This window comes from Corythoichthys intestinalis, chromosome 10 (assembly GCF_030265065.1).
Source record: "Corythoichthys intestinalis isolate RoL2023-P3 chromosome 10, ASM3026506v1, whole genome shotgun sequence".
Lineage (NCBI taxonomy): Eukaryota > Metazoa > Chordata > Actinopteri > Syngnathiformes > Syngnathidae > Corythoichthys > Corythoichthys intestinalis.
In genome coordinates, this window is record NC_080404.1 from 56049814 (window position 1) to 56071869 (window position 22056).

A 22056-nucleotide genomic window follows, 5' to 3' on the forward strand; every position below is an offset into this window, starting at 1 on the left:
AACCCTTTATACCGACTCCATTTTGAACTGTTTCAAGAAAGCCCACCGAGAACAGGTTAACGATTTATTCGTCGACAGTGATCAAAAAGCAAGGCAAAAACAGAAACACTCAAGGCAAGGTCACCCTATCGTACGTCAATAATAGTTCCCGAGAAAAATGACATAATGAAATTTGGATAGTATTTTGCTGTAAACATCCCATAAAATAATACGGAAACCTGCAGCTGATTGTCCGGGATGGCTAATACATAAGAACAAATACAGTTTTCTTGTAAATTCTGGTGGGTGTGGCTTATAGTAAGGTGCATTTCTTGTCCAAAAATGATGTTTCAAGCAAATATCCAAGCAACAACGCTAACGAACAATCTTCAGAAAAAATTCAGAGTGTTGTTGGATAAAAGAATAGTTACGCTAAACGCACCCAACGTAATAAAGCAGTAATAAAGTAGTAATAAAGCAGTCAAACAAATTGTTTGTGCCCACCAATTAATTCTGGCCATTTCTACCGAACGGTGCCATTGCAGAGACGACAGACAATTCCGCTTTTGTCCAGCGACCCCACCAAACACACACAAAACCGCTTTATTTTGCGGCATCAATGTAAAAATCGACTTTTGTCTTATTAAGCACCGCAGCCGGCGCCACGACGGCGCCACACGGTGCATTCATCTCTTTTCTGAGTCACCTTGTTATTGGTCACCGTCCTCCTCCGTCGCCATCGCCCTCCCGCTATCCCTCCTCTTCCTCCTCTCCACTTAACTTTATTACATTTGGACAGAAAGGAATTTATTACCGCACTAGGGTCATCACTCCACTAATGGAATGGGCCATTTACGTCATAGATTCATTAAAAGCTTGCGCGAAATTCTCGGCACGCAAGCAGTCTTTCTCTTTCGGTCCGGGCGTTTATTCCACCTGTTTAAGCGCGGGCTTTCCCGTATGTTTTGAACATGTCGGTGTTCCTCTTTGGGGGCGTTGTCAGATCGGAAGGTAGAAGAAGGCCACGATGTAATCTGGTGGTGGGAACCTTTACGGTGGGACGGATTCCGGTACGAATGATATCAGCGTGATTGGGGAAGATGGCAGATGAAGGGAAAGATTGGAGTGGCTTGTTCCTGGATTTCTCAGTTGGTTGTGTTGTTAAAAAAAGAAGGAATACAATTAATGACAAAGAAATTGTGACGGTAGCTTTGCTGTGATGGTTGTTGTATCTGATCACTTCCTGTTGATTTTGAGGCATCTCGGACTTCCTGTGGGAATCAGGTCACTTCCTGTTGATTTGGGGGAACTTTGGGGTCACTTCCTGTTCTTATTGGGTCACTTCCTGTTCATAACGGGTCACTCAGGTTGGAAATCAATGGGAGCGAATGGACGTTTTTGTGCTATTGAAATGAATGGCAAAAAGGGCCATTAGAAATCAATGGGACATTTTTTGCTATTAGCAATGAATGGCTCACTTCCTGTTGCAATGGGGGGAGTTTGGGGTCACTTCCTGTTCATTTTGGTGCACTTCTTGTTGATATGGTGGGATTTTGGGCCACTTACTGTTGATTAGTGGGCATTTCGGGTTCACTTCCTGTACATATTGGGTCACTCCCTGTTTTTTGAGGCATTTCAGGGTCAATTCCTGTTGCTTTGTGGGCATTTCGGTTTCACTTCCGATACATATTGGGTCACTTTCTGTTGATTTAGGGCTTTAAGGGTCACTTCCTGTTGTGTGAGGCATTTCAAGGTCACTTCCTGTTGTTTTGGGGGAATTTTGAGGTCACTTCCTGTTCATATTGGGTCACTGCCTGTTTATATCGGGTCAATTGGGTTGGATATCAATGAGAGTGAGTGGAACTTTTTGTGCCATTGATATGAATGTTGGTTAAATAGAGCCATTGGAAATCAATGGGAAATTTTTGCCATTAGCAATGAATGGATATGTTTTGGCAAATATGGGCTGAAGCGTACGTTTTTGTAAAAAAAAATTGTGCTATTGAAATGAATCGTGGGCGAATAGGGCCATTGGAAATAAATAAGACATATTTGCCATTACAAGTGAATGGCTCACTTCGATTGGGGGCATTTCTGGTTCACTTCCTGTTCATATTGGGCCAATTCTGATGATATGGGATGATTTCAGGGTCACTTTCTGTTTATATGGGGTCACTTCTTGTTTATATCGGGTCACTTAGGTTGGAAATCAATGAGAGTGAATGGAACTTTTTGTGCCATTGATATGAATGGAGGTTAAATAGGGCCATTGGAAATCAATGGGAAATTTTTGCCCTTAGCAATGAATGGATATGTTTTGGCAAATATGGGCTGAAGTATACGTTTTTATAAAAAGTTTTGTGCTATTGAAATGAATTGCGGGCGAATAGGGCCATTGGAAATCAATAAAATATATTTGCCATTACAAGTGAATGGCTCACTTCGATTGGTGGCATTTCTGGTCCACTTGCTGTTCATATTGGGCCAATTCTGATTATATGGAATGATTTCGGGGTCACTTCCTGTTTATATGGGGGAATTTTGGAGTCACTTCCTGTTGAGATATAAGCATTTTGAGTTCACTTCCTGTACATATTGGGTCACTTCACGTTTTTTTGGGGTATTTCAGGTTCACTTCCTGTACATTATGGGTCACTTTCTGTTGATTGAGGCGTTCCAGGGTCACTTCCTGCTCACACTGGGTCACTTTCTGTTGATTTGGGTGTGATTTCAGGGTCAATTCCTGTTGATTTGTGGGAATTTCGTCCCCGTCCCCCTCTTTCCCTGGTCAACAGGCCACCCACATGGTGTCAACCGGAAATATATCTAGCTGACAACAACACCAACATATTAATAGTTAGTGTAGGCGTTTAATGTATTTCTTGTTGTTGTGTTTCTTTTCTTTCTTCTCTTGTGTTTCTTTTCTTCTGTTCCCCCATACCCCCTTCCTGTCCGTTGCTTTGTCATAATAAACGAGGTATGTTGAATAATCACAATGGGAGTATGTCATACTCTCAATGTGCAACATTAAAACTCTTCAGACCAACCGGGCACTTAGACTTCCATTCTCTATCAAACAGCTGAACAGGACAGGTTTAAAAAAAAAAAAAAAAAAAAAATTGGCAAATTTTGGCAAATTTCAGCTGAAGTGTACATTTTTAGCAAAAACTGTATAGACCTTTCGTGCTCCTTTTGCACCCTTATTTTTTTGAAATTTATAAATGATGTGATCTGGATTTCTGGACAAAAATTGTCGCACAAGTAGCGTTTTGAAATTTTCCTTATATTTTCGAATAACCCGCATTTTTTGTCGAAGGGTTATTTTTGGAGTGTCAAATGAAAGAGAGCCCGCCTCTCATGAGAATTCCGTTTGTTTTAGTGTATGAACGGTGTCGGTGGGTCAAATGGTTTTGTGCAGAACAAACGCTGTTGAGGAGGAAAAAAATAAAGCAACCTTACAATGTTATAGATGGTAGCTTTTACATTACATGTAAAATAATCACAGATTTCCCCCATGAAAATAGCTCACGTAGACGTGACCTTAGGGGGTTTCACGTTTGCGTAAACTGGACCTTAGGGGGTTTCACGTTCAAGACAAAACCCCCAAAATGGAATTTATGTCGGCGCATAACGGTAACTTTTGTGAGTTAAATTTGCTTCAGCGCTTTTGTTTCTTAAATCAAATTCGGTGCTCTGCGCGTACCCTGTTTCAACATAGATTGGATTGCCGTCAATACGAGCCTGTGATTTAATAGCTAATCTGCTTTGCGGTTGAAAATAAAAAGCTTCCAGATGTAATATGGAGAAATGTTTGGAAGGGAAGAGAAGGAGCAAGCAGTGCTCGGTAAACAACGGGACCGGAGTTTGCATTTAACCTTCCTTAAAAATGGGGAAAAAAGTTGACTTTGGGGAGCAGTGTTGAGTTACTTAAATCGTTCTCATTCCTTTCCATTGATTTTATTTCAAACACATGGCATAAAAAGGCACTTTGTGAAAACATTCTCAATGAAAATGTAACTGATCAGTAAGGGTGTTGGGGAAAGAAAACACTTTTTCATTATTCAGACCTCAATAAAATGCCAATTTAGAACTAGGCCTGCTAGCAGGACTGAATGGTACCTCGCAGTTTGGCGCAGCTCAGGGTGGTGGCAGATTGTCCCCCTCGTTGTGGGCAAGGCTGGCAGAGATGTTTTTGTATATCCTAAGATGAGAAATGCATTTACACCTAGGTGAAAAAAACTAATTAAGAGGGTCCTACAGAAAAGAAGGTACTACTGAGCTGTGCAGCCACGCCCTGATTGAAAACCAAAATGAATCTTCTAATTGGGCCAGTTCTACCAAGTCTACCAAAATTTGTGGCTCTATAAGCTGCCTAAGTCCCTGAAGAAGTCTACTTCCTTTTAATGGCGAACAAAAAGTCCTCACGGCAACAGATAGAGACGTGTGGACATGGGCCTTTGTAGTATTACCAAAGATCTTGTAACTACACTGACCATCCTAAAATGAGCTGGACCTATATACAGAAGTCTTGTCGCTTATCCATTTTGTAGAAACAATTGCTAATAACCTGACTTTGAATTATTCAATTGGTTTCAGAAATGGCTAATACGAAAGCTAAGACCCTCCCAAATGATGTTGAATGTACAAAAATATATTTGTTTCACCGAAAAAAGATTTATCATTTAATGAAGACATAAAGGTCCAATTTTGGCAAGACGAGTTTTGTCACATACAGAAAGTAGTTTGAAAATTGAACAAAAAAATGTACTTAGTTGTACGTACTTACTTAAATACAAAAATATGCTAAATAACATAAGCGAATTAAGTAGTAGTGCTGTGAGATCCAAATTGGATATTTTGTATGACTTCCATGGGCGTCGGCAAGGATTCATACAATTTATTGATGAAGTCATCAGGAACATCAAAGAAAGCAGTCTTGCATGCCTTTCAGACTTCATCAACATTCTTGGCTTTCGTCTTCCATGCTTCCTCTTTCATCCTGTTCATGTCTGGTGACTGGGCTGGCCAGTCTTGGAAGATCTTGATCTTCTTTGCCTTGAGGAACTTTGACGTAGAGATTGACGTATGCAATGGAGCACCATCCGGCTGCAGAATTTGTCCCTTTTTATGGTTACGAATGTAAGAGGCAGCTAAGATTTGTTGATATTTCAAACTATTTATCTCTCAGGGTGCAGACAATAAAAAAAAAAAAAGTGTGGCATTTGCCAAGGCCCACAGCCTGTCAAAAGGATGGATGCTGGAAAAGTGGCAAAAGTTGGATTTTTCAGATGAATCTTCCATTGAATTACACCACAGTCGCCGCAAATATTGCAGGAGACCTACTGGAGCCCACATGAATCCGAGATTTACTCAGAAAACAGTGAAGTTTGTTGGTGGCAAAATCATGGTCTGGGGTTACATCCAGTATGGGGTTGTGCGAGAGATCTGCAGGGTGGAAGGCAACATAAATAGTCTGAAATATCAACAAATCTTAGTTGCCTCTTTACATTCCTAACCATAAAAAGGGACAAATTCTGCAACCGGATGGTGCTCCATCGCATACTTCAATCTCAACCTCAAAGTTCCTCAAGGCAAAGAAGATCAAGATCCTCCAGGACTGGCCAGCCCAGTCACCAGAAATGAACGGGATGAAAGAGGAAGCATGGAAGACGAAACCCAAGAATGTTGATGAACTCTGGGAGGCATGCAAGACTGCTTTCTTTGATGTTCCTGATGACTTCATCAATAAATTGTATGAATCCTTGCCGAACCGCATGGATGCACAATATTTGTTGATATTTCAGACTATTTATGTTGACTTCCACCCTGCAGATCTCTCGTACACCCCCATAGTGGATGTAACCCCAGACCATGATTTTGCCACCACCAAACTTCACTGTTTTCTGAGTGAATCTCGGATCCATGCAGGCTCCAGTAGGTCTCCTGCAATATTTGCGGCAACTTTGGTGTAATTCAATGGAAGATTCATCCGAAAAATCCACCTTTTGCCACAAAACAGTGAAGTTTGGTGGTGGCAAAATCATGGTCTGGGGTTACATCCAGTATGGGGGTGTGTGAGAGATCTGCTGGGTGGAAGTCAACATAAATAGTCTGAAATATCAACAAATCTTAGCTGCCTCTTACATTCCTAACCATAAAAAGGGACCAATTCTGCAGCAGGATGGTGCTCCATTGCATACTTCAATCTCTACCTCAAAGTTCCTCAAGGCAAAGAAGATCAAGATCCTCCAGGACTGGCCAGCCCAGTCACCAGACATGAACGGGATGAAAGAGGAAGCATGGAAGATGAAACCCAAGAATGTTGATGAACTCTGGGAGGCAGGCAAGACTGCTTTCTTTGATGTTCCTGATGACTTCATCAATAAATTGTATGAATCCTTGCCGAAGCCCATGGAAGTCATACAAAATATTAAATTTGGATCTCACAGCACCACTACTTAATTAGCTTATGTTATGTAACATATTTTTGTATTTGAAGTGCATTTTTTTGTTCAATTTTCACCCTGCTTTCTGTAGGCGACAAAACTTTTGTCTTGCCAAAACTTGACCTTTATGTCTTCATTAAATGATCAATCTTTTTTCAGTGAAACAAATCTATTTTTGTACATTCAACATCATTTGGGAGGGTCTTAGCTTTCATATCAGCCATTTCTGAAACCTATTTGATAATTAAAAGTCAGGTTATTAGTACACTGAGCAACCTGAAAGGAACTGGACATGTATAAGTAAAATGAGTTACTTTCTGTTGGTAATCACGAGTATGTGTGTTCGTTCATTCGCTGCCACCCTCCCACTTCAAATGGATTGGACGGCTCCTCGTGATAAACTCATTTCAATTTACAGCAGAAGAATGATTGAACGTTTGTTATTGTGAATGGTCCTTGTGTTTCTATCCACGCAGGTGCTGAGCAGTACAGTCGATATTCTGGCTATGCTGAAACTTACAAATGGGACGAGTGCTACAAAGATGAGACTCCCAGGTATTATTGTACTTACAGCCAGTTATTTTTTGATCCTCCTATGTGTCACGCCAGGTTAAAACGATTGTTAATTTGAAGGGACGAATGGCAGAGACGATGCACGGAGATCGTGGCCATTGACGCGCTGAAATACAAACACTTCCTGGAGCAATTTGTCCCTGAAAAGATGACCAGAGAGCTCAACAAAGTAAGACATGTATAATTGAGGGCTCTTCGACAATATCTTTTTGTTTAAACAATCCTCGTTTTTTATTTTCAAACTTTTTTTTCATCAGCCTTTGCTTCTTTGCATCACTTTTTTTTTTTTTTTTTTTTCAGGCTTACTGCGGATTCTTCCGGAATAACGCCAACACAAAGCACCTGTCCGCGATCGCCACCGGCAATTGGGGCTGCGGCGCTTTCGGCGGAGACACGCGTCTCAAAGGTAGCAGTCAATCATATCCGAAAAGCGGCGACTCCAGGAACAGTACCAGGGTTCGCGCAGTTCCATTAACGGTCTTAAAAGGCATTGCTTTCGCTTAAAAATAAGGCCTTAATTGGCATTAAAATGTCTGTTAAGGTCAAAATTGAGCAGTTTTCAAGTTCAGATAGGCAAAAATAAATGGACCGCGGACCGGTGGTTGAAGAGCGCTAGCCCACAATACAACCCATAGCAAAAAGTATGGGCTCACCAGTCTCGGACAAGCACTCACTCAGACGTTTTATTATGTAGTACAAACTCTGATAAAAAGCTTGAAAAAATAATAAATTCAGCATTCAGAAACACTAAAACAAATGAATTAAAAAATGGTGGTGGTCCGTAAATGTTACTTTTATAGAGGAAGTGCAGGGAAATATATAATCACTCCATTCTGAGGAAAAAAAGTGGAATCATGAGAAACAAACAAACAAATAACAATCAAAACACATCTTTAGTATTTGGTTGCACCACTGCTGGCTTTTATGACAGCTTGCAGTCTCTTAGGCATGGACTTGATGAGTATTCTTCATCAATTTGGTGCCAACTCTCTCTGATTCCAGTTGACAGATCATCCTTGCAGGTGGACCATTTTTTTCAATTTCCACCACAGGTTTTCAATAGGGTTGAGATCTGGGCTGTTTGCAGGCCATGACATTGACTGGATGAGTCTTTCTCCAAGGAATGCTTTCACAGTTTTAGCTCTGTGGTATGATGCATTGTCATCTTGGAAAATTATTTCATTATCCCCAAACATATTTTCAATTGAAGGGATAAGAAAGCTGTCTCAAATTTCAATGTAAGCTTGTGCATTTATTGAAGATTTAATCCCAGTGCTTTTGCCCGACATGCAGCCCTATATCAAAAAGGACTGAGGGAATTTTGATGTTTTCTTCAGGCAGCCATCTTTGTAAATCTCACTGGAACAGCACCAAACAAAAGTTCCAGCATCATCACCTTGTCCAATGCAGATTCTTGACTCATCACTGAAAATAACCTTCATCCAGTCATTCACAGTCCACGATTGCCTCTCCTTAGCCCATTGCAGTATTGTTCTTTTCTGTTTAAGTGTCAATGATGGTTTCCTTTTAGCTTCCCTCTATGAAAATCCCATTTCCTTTAGGCGATTTTGCACAGTTCTGTCACATACCTTGACTCCAGCTTCCTCCCATTTCTTCTTCGTCTTGTTGTACATCTTCTGTTTTCAAGACAAATGGCCTTTAGTTGTTTATCATGACGTTTGGATGTCTACCAGTAAGCTTAACTTTAACAACCTTGCCATGCTGTTTGTACTTGGTCCAGATTTTTGATACAGCTGACTGTGAACAGCCCACATCTTTGGCAACCATGCGTGTAGCGTTACCGTCTTCAAAAGTTTTGATAATCCTCTCCTTGGTCTCAAGAGACATCTCTCTTGTTGGAGCCATGATTCTTTGTGAATCCAGCAGCCCAAGGTGTAATAACCTCACTGTTTTTAACGGCTGACTAACGAGCAGATGTAATCTGAGGCAGGGGCCCAGTTAAGGAAAGGAAATTGACTGGGTGCAGGGGTCGCGTTAACCGAATATTTTCCGTCGTTGACCAGTTTTTTAAAACGGTGACGGAAAAAAACTGAAGTCCATCAGTCATTTTGACAGGTTGCCATTCACACCCCAGACCACAGGGTGGCGAGTGAGCATATTAATTAGCTATTGTCTCTCTTGATGCATGACGTCGTTGGCCTTGCTTGGAAAAATGTCAAGGCAACTGAGTTTCCTAAGTTTCTTCAAAAAAGTTTCTTCTTGAGACATTTGATCATGCACAAGCGGGCACGCAATTCAAGTCCATGCGCACCAGGAGGAAGGTGTGAGACTGCGTTCAGGCCACAGCAGGTGAACTGTTAATTTCATGGTTCCATATGTAGCCTACCTACCGGGGCCACAGTCAGCTGTTTTTGTCACTGCGGAGAAAAAGTTACGTATTCATCTGCTTGATGTGTGATGGCACGGTGTGGATTCTCTGTTAAGCTTGTTCGGACAGAATATTAATTAAAAATTAATGAAAACTAAATACTATTGAATGTCATTATTATCACTTTAAAAATTTAAGTGATGGGTAAAAATAGATTATGACCGGATTTTTATGACCCTGTCAGTCAAAATGACAGACAACGAAAAAGTCTAGCGCAACCTCTGAGTGGGTGTGTCTGTATTTTCGACTCAAAATGGAGCGATTCCATATTTTTTTTCTTCAGAATCGGGTGATTCAATATTTATTTCCCTGCATTTTCTCTATCAAAGTAGCATTTACTGACCAACACAATGTATTTTATTCATTTCTTTTAGTGTTTGTGAATGCTAAAGAGTTGTACTTTTGAACCAATTCATTATTTTTACAAGCTTTTTATCAGAGTTTGTTCTACATAATAAAATGTCTGAGTGAGTGCTCGTCCGAGACTGGTGATTCCATACTTTTTGCTAGAGGTTGTGTTATTACAAGTGTGACCTAAAAATGCGAGCAAAGCTGTCGTTTCTTAAGCTTAACATCCCCCGCTCAATTAGTAGCCAACCCGTGTGTCACTCATCGGTTTCTTCCATCCTTCTATTGATCGGCTGACACGCGTTTATGCTTTCCATTAAACCGCCGATTGATTACAGGCAAGGGAGCGCATAAATCCCAGACCTCAATGGACTGGCGCTACATCGCTCTCGGGAAACGAAGGCCCACTTAACCGCTGTCCCGGAGAAGTCTTCACACTGCACATTTTCTCTCGATGCTAAAATGTGAAATTAATTCAGCTCACGTTCAGAGTTAAAAGCACGTGCTGCAAAAATACAGTACAATTGACACGCATATTTCAGTGCCATTGACGACGGTGGAATTTTGTTAGTTTTTCAGTTTGTTACTTTTTAAAATTCTTCTAAATAAAGAAAAAAAAATACAACTTCTATTTGCTTGATTAAATTGCTTTATATCATATATTTCTAGAGCTGAAACGAATACTCGAGTTACTCAAGTTTAAAAAAACTGGTCCGAGTAATTGTATTCACCTCGAGGAATCGTTTAATTTTGCCAGCTCTAAGCATCACGTTTTGCCCGGACTACTTTTAATGCGGGACAACGCGATGACGTCACGTGCGTAGAGGAAGAAGCAATAAAAAAAATACCTTACCGCAGCCGACAGCCGCTACAAACTACTCCGACGTTGCTAAAAACTACGGCCCGCGTGATGCTACGGTAGTAGCAGGTAGTGTCTGATGCGTCTCATAGATATCATATCTACAGTGGGGGGGAACAAGTATTTGATACACTGCCAATGGGAAAACCCATTGGCAGTGTATCAAATACTTGTTCTCCCCACTGTATGTAGAACTAGATGCGAAATGACAGACTGGGCGGCATTAGTAAACAGCCACCATCTTAAAGCAGTACATTCTCTACGCTAATAAAAAAGATGTCACTCGCTCATGTAACGTTAGCCTTGCGGAGAGATAGGTTTCTATGGGGGTAGCTTTGTGTCTTTATTATTCAATCAAAAATAAATAAATAAAAAGTCAATCAAAATATATATTTTCATTAAAAAAAATCACTTCAATAAAAAAAAATGTGTTTGAATGCAAAAATAAATTTGAAACTCAAAAAAAATGAATTTGAAAACTATTTTTCTTGGAATTTTTTTCTTTTGATTGAAGTCGTTTTTTTTTTTTTTTTATTGAAACAACTTTTTTGATTGAAGTAATTTAGTTTTGGATTTGGGCTTTTATTATTTAATAAAAAAAAATAAGTTGCTTTAAACAAAAAAAAATATTTTTAAAAGAAAAATCACTTCAATCAAAATTTTAAAAAAAAATCAGTCATAGAAAAAAGTTTTTGAATGCGATAAAATATTTGAGACTCAGAATTTTGCATTTGAATTTTTCATTTAGACTGTTTTCTTTTTTTTGTTTGGACCGTATTATGGGTAGGACATTTGTGTCTAAATCATTCAATCCCAGAAAAAGTGGCTTCAATCAAAAAAAACAATTTTCAATCAGAGAAAAAAATCATTTTCAAAAATAAAATTGCCCTTCCCTAAAAAAAAAATATGTATTTTTTAAATTTGAAATACACACACATATATATATATATATATATATATATATATATATTTTTTTTTTAAATTTATTTATTTTTTTTTTTTATTGAAGTGTCACTTTTTTTTGGAGAGCAAAAAGTTTTAACTCATTTTTTATTTGAAGTGCTCAAAATTTTGAAAGCACTTTTTTTTTTAAAGTAGAACGTTTTGATTGACTCATTCTGACACAAAGATCCAACTTCGCCGCTACTTCCGACATGTTTGAGTGACAGGTGATTACGCCAATGGCATAAAAGCATGATGAAGCAAGAATAATGGCCACCAGGGCTCCAGCCAGCCATCGGACTCAGCTCGAGGAGTTTAAGATGAAAATAGCGCACCTAAGGCTTTGATGCGAGGCAGTGCTTCTATGAACCGAGAGTACATCTGAGATGCAATTGTTGGCTGTTTTCAACAATGTACATAGAAAATAATAGTGGTGTAGGGGGGTACACAAAAATCTCAGTTCGGTACGTACCTCGGTTTTGAGGTCACGGTTCGGTTCATAGTCGGTACAGTAAGAAAACAAAATGCAAAATATAAATGTGCTAGTTGTTTATCACACACCTTTGTGCTTTCAACAATAGGAACATTAGCCTTTACAAAGCTAGAATTCTGCTCAAAAAGTAGCGGGTATTTAAAGATAATCCAACAACAATTTGCCTTTCAGACTCCACGTATTGGTCAGCTTTCTTTCTGAAGGAAAGAAGACGAAGTCCTGTGCTAAAGAGAAAAACAATCCCAATGACAAAGATTTTAACATGTATTTTACAAATGAATCATTTTTTTCCCTTATGAATGGTTTTCAAAAGCTTTATTGGTGGATTTTCTCAAGTTAAAGCGCCACACAGAAATTAATAAATCTAATTGTGCAAGCAGGATCTGTGTATTATTCTTATTATTTAATTACAGGTGTTTTAGCTCATTTCAATGTATTTTATTTAAATGGGCTATTATTTATTATCTGTTTATATTTTACAAATGTGATGTAGTATTCATTTATATCGTATAACTTTAGTTCCTATGTGAATATTAGTTCCTACTTGTTTTGTTGTGGTAGGAGGGTTTTGTATTGAACACGGGGCTGTGTTGGTTATTATTATAGCAGAGAAGACAGCAGTAAATCAACAAAGACAAGTCAGCTGTGCCCCGATCTACCACTCAGGAGATCTGATGTACCCAAAAAGTGGGTTACGATTGCATATTAGTTTGAAAATCAACAGGATCCACCGTATTTTTACACGAGTGACTTCCAGTCTGCCCGGTCTGCTAGCTAGTAGTATTGACGCAGGAGGCTCGCGTCAAATAATAAACTCTGCCGTTCTCTTCACGTGCGTCGCGTTGAGCCGCTTCTGGGACGCGTCTAACACGCGACCGCACTGCGACTGGTGTGCATTGGCTGATTGACTTTAACGCCTACGTTTCACTGCGTTCTCGTGTTGGCCACGTTGTCGCGCCATTGACGTTTCTGGGTTATACTGTCGTACCGTGTTGGTCGTCATTATAGTAGAGAAGACGGAGTAAATATAATCTACACAAAGAAACTGTAACCCGATCGACTCACAGCCTCAAAAAGTAAGGGTTACATTACGTCAGAAACTCGTTCGGTACGCCTCCTTTCCGAACCGAGCACCACATACCGAAACGGTTCAATACAAATACATGTACCGTTACACCCTTAGAAAATAAAGACATTGATTGACTGAAAATGGTCCAATATTAGATGAAATGTCTTGTTTTCTCATGTATATTTATAATTGCTCTTTACCAAAAAAAAAAAAGTTTTATCCGATTACTCGATTAATCGATAGAATTTTCAGTCGATTACTCGATTACTAAAACATTCTAAAGCTGCAGCCCTATATATTTCTAATGGGAACAAACCACACTGTTGATATTTTCTTTTTAGTTGACTTCATTGTCTTGTGGTTTTGTCTTGGCTTAGCGCTGATTCAACTGATGGCGGCGGCAGAGGCGGGCAGGGACGTGGCTTACTTCACATTTGGAGACGCCGCACTCATGCGAGATGTTCACCACATGCACGCCTTCCTGACTGAGAGACACGTCACTGTGGGTAAGGCCGAGCACATTGCATTGACAGCGATTGATGCATTTGAACTGGGATGGCTAGCATTGAGAGATCACGTTTTACTGCTGAGGAGACTTAAAGTGCATCTGACACGAAAAAGCATGTTTATTTCATAATACACGCGGTATTTTATGCTCCTGAATGATATGGACCGCTTGGATGTGTGTGGAAGCGATCGCTATATTTATTTAGTTTTTTTTTAATCCCGCGCCATGAAAATGAGTGACTTCCGGCTTCGGTCTTGCATTGAGGAGCAAGGTGCTGTGACGTATACAGGAGAAGGACTCCACTATACAGCCTACTGTTGTGTATGATGACTAAGGATTCAGCTGATTTTTCGGATTAATACGTTTATTTTTCGCATCACGCCAGCCAAACGGCTGCAGAAAAATCTTGCTGTATGAGGGAGAGGCGTGTGTGCCTTTTTGGAGTTTCAAAAGGTTCCCATTCACCGTGGATATTGGCCAAAACAAGCCCTACTACTGTGGGACCAATGGACATACGAGGAAGTGAGTAAACTTCTTGTTTTGTATTATGTCAAATACGAATACAGCGATTACAAAGTAAACACTACAAACTTTCTTTAAATAAAGGACTACTTACGTTTGATCATTGATAAGCATATAAAAAGCTCTCCTCATGCACATTAGCTGCACAACAACTGCAGCCGCCCTCCTCCGGGGAACAAACTGTAAATTGCTCTCCGCCGGGTGGTTTGCCGATCCACGAAGACAATTGACAACCCAGTCGTCATGTCAAATAATCTGGGCTAGTTATGTGTGATTTGCCGCTTCAAAGACTTTGAAACATCACTCGGTTCGGGTTAGCATGTCGGCTAGCTGTCACGCCTCTTGGTTTGTTTACATTCTCCGAAGCCGGGGAAGGGAAATGACATATGTCCGATTTAGGTGTCATAAAATATCGTCCGGGAGGTGCGACAGTAAAGGTGAAGTCGACAGTTTTGACCAGAATAAGTGCATTTTTATTATTTCATATTCCATTTAGCACAAGACTGTTATTTGTCATGACCATGCCATTTATTTAGCAATTGGGGAAAATACTTGGATAAAAAGAATATCCTGTAAAATATTGAAGTAAAGAGACAGAAACAATGACATTTTGCAGCTCTCTTCGTCACGTTTTCCTCGTTGTGAATACTTCCCCCTGGACGGGCTTACTGGTCCTCCTCAAGCCATTTATTTAGCTATTGGGGAAAAATACTGCGATAAAAAGAATATCCTGTAAACATATTGGAGTAGAGAGACTGAAACAATGACATTTCGCGGCTCTCTTCGTCGCGTTTTCCTTGTTCTGAATAATTCCCCCTCAATGGGCTGAATAGTAAAACCGATGAGCCCAATCTACCGCTGACCTCATCCACCTGTTGGGGACGCTAAAGCCCTATAATGGTAGGCGTGGCTAACCGGCAGATTAAAAGACTAATTTCTCGTCATCTGCGCTTTGCTAAATTGTTGTATGTAGTCGAATCGTCTCAAAATATGATTCTAATTCACATAATAATAATATTTAAGACTTTTTTTTCTCCTGTCATATGCTCTTTAAAGAGCAATTGAAACCATTTTTTACCAAACATTTTAAGTCGGGTGTGTGCCCAATTACTGATGAGTGGTTTAAAGCTGCCCTGCCCACTATAAAACACACACCTACTAAGAATTGTCTTGATGAGAGGCCTTGTCTGATGTGCATCATTACTCAGTCAAAACAGCTGTCTGAAGACCTGCAATCAAGGATTGTTGATTTGTATAAAGCTGGGAAAGGATACAAAACCATCTCTAAAAGTTTGGATGTTCATCAAGCGAAAGTCAGAGAAGTTGTCTACAAATGGAGAGAGTTTGGCACTGTTTGACATTGAAGCAACGTTTTTGATTGAAGTTGATTTGTGTTTGGGCCCCATTTTGGCGAGGACAATTTTGTCATTATTCATTTAAAAAATAAGTTGCTTCAAAAAAATATTTTCAAAAAAAAAAATCACTTCATTCCAATAAAGAAAAAACTTGTAATGCGAAAAAATATTTGAGATTGAAATAATTTGCATTTGAACAAATTTTCATCGAAAAAATGTTTTGATTGAAGCAATCCATTTATGTTTGGGCCATATTATGGGTAGGACATTTGTTTCTAAATCATTTAATCCCCCCAAAAAAGTTGCTTCAATCAAAAAAAATATATTTTCAAAGAAAAAAATTATTTGGGGGGGGGGGGGTATACTGTATATATGTGTATGTATGTATATATATATATATATATATATATATTGAAATTTATATGCAAAGCAAATGACCGTCTAAGTTGCTAGTCACATGATCTATTTGAAAAATAATTTTGACCAATTATAAATAATAAATAAATAAATATTTTTTCATTTCATTCATTTTTGTTGCAGGTTTACTGCTTTACAACTTTTATATATAAAGTCAATTACATGCAATGACACTTTTCGGCCACCAGGGGGGTTCCCCCCCCCCCCCCCCCCCCTTAAAATTAGTGACTAAGGAACAAAGAGCTGGGAGAGTGAGGGAGGGAGGGAGGCTTTACAAGCTTATAAGGTTTGTAGGATAAAAAAAGACAAACTATCGCACGTCCTTGCAATGGGACTATTGCGCATGCGCGCATCGCGATGGCGATGTTTAAACGATACAGTGGGGAGAACAAGTATTTGATACACTGCCAATGGTTGGCAGTGTATCAAATACTTGTTCTCCCCACTGTATATCGTTCAGGCTTAGTTCCCACCCCTAGTAAAAAAACACTTCAGCAGATCTTGTTGGTCTTTCACTGTCAATGGCAGCCCATGAGTTCACAATAAATGGGAGCGGGGGCGATATCCGCCACCATTGAGCTGTGGAAGATGGAGAGACTTGTCCTTGCCGCGACTATTACGACGCCAATATGCGTAAGGGGGGAAAAAAACAACGCTGCCCATGTGTACGCCAAGTTATTACACCTTATGCGGCCCATCCATTCAGCCTGAGAGTGGATTACTAGTGACCCCACCTTCCCCCCTCCGCTTTTCATTTTCCTCCCGCTGACATTTATTGAAGCCTCTCCGAGAAATTCCCCTCCAGTCATTCATTTCCTAAAGTGGAGTTACAGAGACGCACAAGCAGCTTTCGTTTTTTTTTTTCACCCCCTTGACGATCGCATTTTCGTTCTCAACCTCTTTGTCTTTTTCCCCATCTAGGTAGGCTGTACGGGCTCCTGAACCAGTACGCTAACTCTGTTTGCAAGAACTGCCGCGCTGCCAGACCCGACGTCGGCCTCTACGATTTCATCTATCGGAAGGTCTCGTCCCCTGACGCCGCCTCGGACTTTTCTAAGGACTCCGGGATGTCCCCCGTGACGTCGGATTGTCATTAAGAATAAAGCGGGGGGAGGGATAAACCATAATTGACCTCCTCCTGCTTTGGAAATCTCAAGTCGTGCGCTTACAATCGATCTTTCAGGTGCATCTTCGTAATTCAAGTATCATGGAAAACACTCATTTCACTGCATCCAATTGGTTTGTTATTTACGGAGGACCAGAATGAATGGTTAAATCTTTAAATAAATGCTTAAATGTGTCATTATTCATTAACATGGGATTTAAATAGATAAGTGTCATTAATTGGTGAAAATACCATCCCATTTAATGTAAAAACTAGGGCTGTCAAACGATTAAATTTTTTAATCGAGTTAATCACAGCTTAAAAAATAATTAATCGTAATTAATCGCAATTCAAACCATCTATAAAATATGCCATATGTTTCTGTAAATTATTGTTGGAATGGAAAGATAAGACACAAGACGGATATGTTGTTTATTATAACAATAAATCAACAAGATAGCAATAACATTATTAACATTCTGTAAAGCGATCTATGGTTAGAAAGACTTGTACTTCTTAAAGGATAAATTTTAGTACAAGTTGTAGAAATTTTATATTAAAACTAGAGATATATGCCGATCGATCGGGTCCGATCAAGTATACATAGGCGATATGACGATATAAAACCGTCTCACGATCTTAAGTGCTGAAGGTACGTATTTTTTAGGACATCGTTATATCGCGGTTTATTAACTTTTATTTCAAACCCACTCACATCACTAGTCTCCCTTTCTCCCTTTTTACACTTCGTCAGGCTCTCTAGTCTAGGCCAATCAATAGACTGGAAAGTGAGTGACGCCGCCCGGTAGCACACGCCCACTGTTACCACTTTCACAAAGGAGGTGTGCGTCATGGCGGAGGCAGCAGAGAGCGAGCTTAGCGAGGCAGAAGAGTTTACCACTAAGAAAAACTCCACATCGATTGTTTGGAACTGGTTTGGCTTCAAAGTGGACAATATAGATCAAAAAAACATAATTTGCAAGATTTGCAAGGAACACGTAACGGCAAGTGACGGCAACACATCAAACTTATTCCACCATTTGAAACGAAAACATCCAAAGCAATATACTGAGAGCCAAACTCCCAAAGCTAAAAAGCCAACCTCCGCTACAGGTTAAAAGCAACAAAAACTTTCGGATGCTTTCCTAAAAAACACTCCCTACGAGAAAAGTGGTAAACGATGGAATGACATTACTGACGCAATACCCTTTTATCTGGCAAAAGATATGTGTCCCTTTCAAACAGTTGATGGAGTCGGTTTTGCGAAAATGATTAAAGTTTTAGATCCTCGCTACCAGCTGCCTAGTCGAAAATAGTGTTTTAAAAATATCGTGATAATATCGAAACCGTGATATTGTCTTGGGAATACCGTGATATATATTTTTTCCCATATCGCCCAACCCTACGATCAAGTCATTTTCAAAGTATCGGAATCAGCAAAAAAATATCGGCCATGCCTTTTTTTAATATATATATATTTTTTAATTAAATCGTTTTAACGTTACAGACATAATATGTTACACTCATCCAGAGTATTTAGTTTAGGCTTAAGGTAGGGTTATCAAATTTATCCCGATAATGGCGGTAATGATTTTTTAAAAAAATGTATCACGTTAAAATATTCAACGCAATTAATGCATGCACTGCACGGCCCACTCACGCATTGTCGCGCTCAATCTGTAATGGCGCCGTTATACCTGTATAGAGAGATAAAAGGCAGCGTAAAATGAGTAGAATGAATTTTGGCAGCCTTTGGAGCCTTTTTTTAATTGGCTAAAGCCTTACAATCCCTCTCCCTACGATTAGAAATATCATGGGAAGCAATGTGGGGAAGCAAGGTAGCAATTGATCTTTTTTTTAACACCTTATGTTATTTCCCAACGCAGAGAAGATATATCAATTGGTAGCACTACGCACAGTCATGGTTCCACTTCCCATCATGCATTTGGGCATGGCTACAGTATCATTTACTGAAAGCTCAACAAATACACTAGATGGCAATATTTAGTCACAATATACAAAGTCACAAGTCTTTCTATCCGTGGATCCCTCTCACAGAAAGAATGTTAATGTAAATGCCATCTTGAGGATTTGTCATAATAAACAAATACAGTACTTATGTACTGTATGTTGAATGTATATATTCGTCCGAGTTTTATTCATTTTTTTCTTAATGCATCGCCAAAATGTACAGTGCCTTGCAAAAGTATTCGGCCCCCTTGAATCTTGCAACCTTTCGCCACATTTCAGGCTTCAAACATAAAGATATGAAATTTGATTTTTTTGTCAAGAATCAACAACAAGTAGGACACAATCGTGAAGTGGAACAACATTTATTGGATAATTTCAACTTTTTTAACAAATAAAAAACTGAAAAGTGGGGCGTGCAATATTATTCGGCCCCTTTACTTTCAGTGCAGCAAACTCACTCCAGAAGTTCAGTGAGGATCTCTGAATGATCCAATGTTGTCCTAAATGACCGATGATGATAAATAGAATCCACCTGTGTGTAATCAAGTCTCCGTATAAATGCACCTGCTCTGTGATAGTCTCAGTGTTCTGTTTAAAGTGCAGAAAGCATTATGAAAACCAAGGAAAACACCAGGCAGGTCCGAGATACTGTTGTGGGAAAGTTTAAAGCCGGATTTGGATACAAAAAAATTTCCCAAGCTTTAAACATCTCAAGGAGCACTGTGCAAGCCATCATATTGAAATGGAAGGAGCATCAGACCACTGCAAATCTACCAAGACCCGGCCGTCCTTCCAAACTTTCTTCTCAAACAAGGAGAAAACTGATCAGAGATGCAGCCAAGAGGCCCATGATCACTCTGGATGAACTGCAGAGATCTACAGCTGAGGTGGGAGAGTCTGTCCATAGGACAACAATCAGTCGTACACGGCATAAATCTGGCCTTTATGGAAGAGTGGCAAGAAGAAAGCCATTTCTCAAAGATATCCATAAATAGTCTCGTTTAAAGTTTGCCACAAACCACCTGGGAGACACACCAAACATGTGGAAGAAGGTGCTCTGGTCAGATGAAACCAAAATTGAACTTTTTGGCCACAATGCAAAACGATATGTTTGGCGTAAAAGCAACACAGCTCATCACCCTGAACACACCATCCCCACTGTCAAACGTGGTGGCAGCATCATGGTTTGGGCCTGCTTTTCTTCAGCAGGGAAAGGGAAGATGGTTAAAATTGACGGGAAGATGGATGCAGCCAAATACAGGAACATTCTGGAAGAAAACCTGTTGGTATCTGCACAAGACCTGAGACTGGGACGGAGATTTATCTTCCAACAGGAAAATGATCCAAAACATAAAGCCAAACCTACAATGGAATGGTTCAAAAATAAACGTATCCAGGTGTTAGAATGGCCAAGTCAAAGTCCAGACCTGAATCCAATGGAGAATCTGTGGAAAGAGCTGAAGACTGCTGTTCACAAACACTCTCCATCCAACCTCACTGAGCCCGAGATGTTTTGCAAGGAAGAATGGGCAAGAATATCAGTCTCTCGATGTGCAAAACTGATAGAAACATACCCCAAGCGACTTGCAGCTGTAATTGGAGCAAAAGGTGGCGCTACAAAGTATTAACGCAAGGGGGCCGAATAATATTGCACGCCCCACTTTTCAGTTTTTTATTTGTTAAAAAAGTTTAAATTATCCAATAAATTTTGTTCCACTTCACGATTGTGTCCCACTTGTTGTTGATTCTTGACAAAAAATTAAAAATTTATTATGTTTGAAGCCTGAAATGTGGCGAAAGGTTGCAAGGTTCAAGGAGGGCCGAATACTTTTGCAAGGCACTGTATATGATCGGGAAAAATTATCGAGAATGATTGGAATTGAATCGGGAGCAAAAAAAAAAGCAATCGGATCGGGAAATATCGGGATCGGCAGATACTCAAACTAAAACGATCGGGATCGGATCGGGAGCAAAAAAACATGATCGGAACAACCCTAATTAAAACCCCTCTTAATGTTTTCGTTTTAATAAAATTTGTAAAATTTTCAATCAAAAAATAAACTAGTAGGTCGCCATTGTTGATGTCAATAATTACACAATGCTCATTGTGCTTAAACCAATAAATTCAGTCGCACCAAAGCACCAGCAGAGGGAGACAAAAAACAAGTAACAAGTGGACATGTCACTGTGCTGTCATTTTAATCTGTTTGAGCGGGGCATGAGCGTTAATTGCGTCAACTATTTTAACGTGATTAATTTAAAAAATTAATTACCGCCCGTTAACGCGATAATTTTGACAGCCCTAGGAAAAACACATATAATTATTTACTGGAAAAGAGAGGGAACAGAAGAACAAACAATAACAAGAAATGCATTTAACTCCTACACTAACTATTAATATGTTGGCTAATTGTATTTCCGGTTGACAACATGTGGGGGGCCTGATGACCAAGTCGGAAACAGGGGCGGGTGCGTCAGAAATCGATGATTGGGAGGGGTGGGGCATACACAATTCAGCACTGACAGGTGTAGAACCCAGTATTATGTGAATCATTTGTAAGTGTGGATGTGTTCACATCCTATTCAATGCTGCCTGATCCCTAATCCTGGCACTGATTGTTTCTTTACTTGAGTGTCTAATTGGACCCAGTCATGTGTGAATCCCATCAGACATCATGTGAAAGTCATGCAGACAAGTGGAAATCTGCACAGGGGCTGTTCAGGGCCACGGCCCCTCCCCAGCCTATCGTGCGGATAGCTAGCGCAGCCCATCCCTCCTCCCGCAGCTTCAGCAAGGGGGCCGCCGGGATCCACGGTGGTCCCCCGGACCATCCGTGCCCTCATCAACCAGTCTTCAGGAAAGAGATAGGAGGACGCGCCACCCACGCCCGCCCCCACTACCAAGCGAGCCAACGCTGTAGCCCCCCCACGGCAGGACCGGATCCCCACCCGGGGTAGGTGACATCCTGCCGACGCATTGGCACCCAGCCAGCAACCGGCGCTGGAGCCTAAGGCGGATACCCAGGCAGAAAAGAGCGGGGAAGGCGGAAGCAGGAGAGCAACGAGAAGCCGCCGCAGGA

The 22056-nt window shown here is 40.1% G+C and overlaps 1 protein-coding gene across 3 annotated transcripts in view; it reads left to right on the forward strand.

Moving 5' to 3' along the window:
• Positions 1-19286, forward strand: part of parga (poly (ADP-ribose) glycohydrolase a) — a 71392-nt gene extending 52106 nt beyond the window's left edge. For all 3 annotated transcript variants that reach the window (XM_057848414.1, XM_057848413.1, XM_057848415.1), the window contains exons 14-18: positions 6902-6980; positions 7059-7167; positions 7299-7404; positions 13476-13604; positions 16822-19286. In XM_057848414.1, the coding sequence (XP_057704397.1) occupies positions 6902-6980; positions 7059-7167; positions 7299-7404; positions 13476-13604; positions 16822-16997 (599 nt within the window). In that variant the 3' untranslated portion in view covers positions 16998-19286. The remainder of the gene's footprint in view (positions 1-6901; positions 6981-7058; positions 7168-7298; positions 7405-13475; positions 13605-16821) is intronic.
• The last annotated feature ends 2770 nt before the right edge of the window (positions 19287-22056 follow it).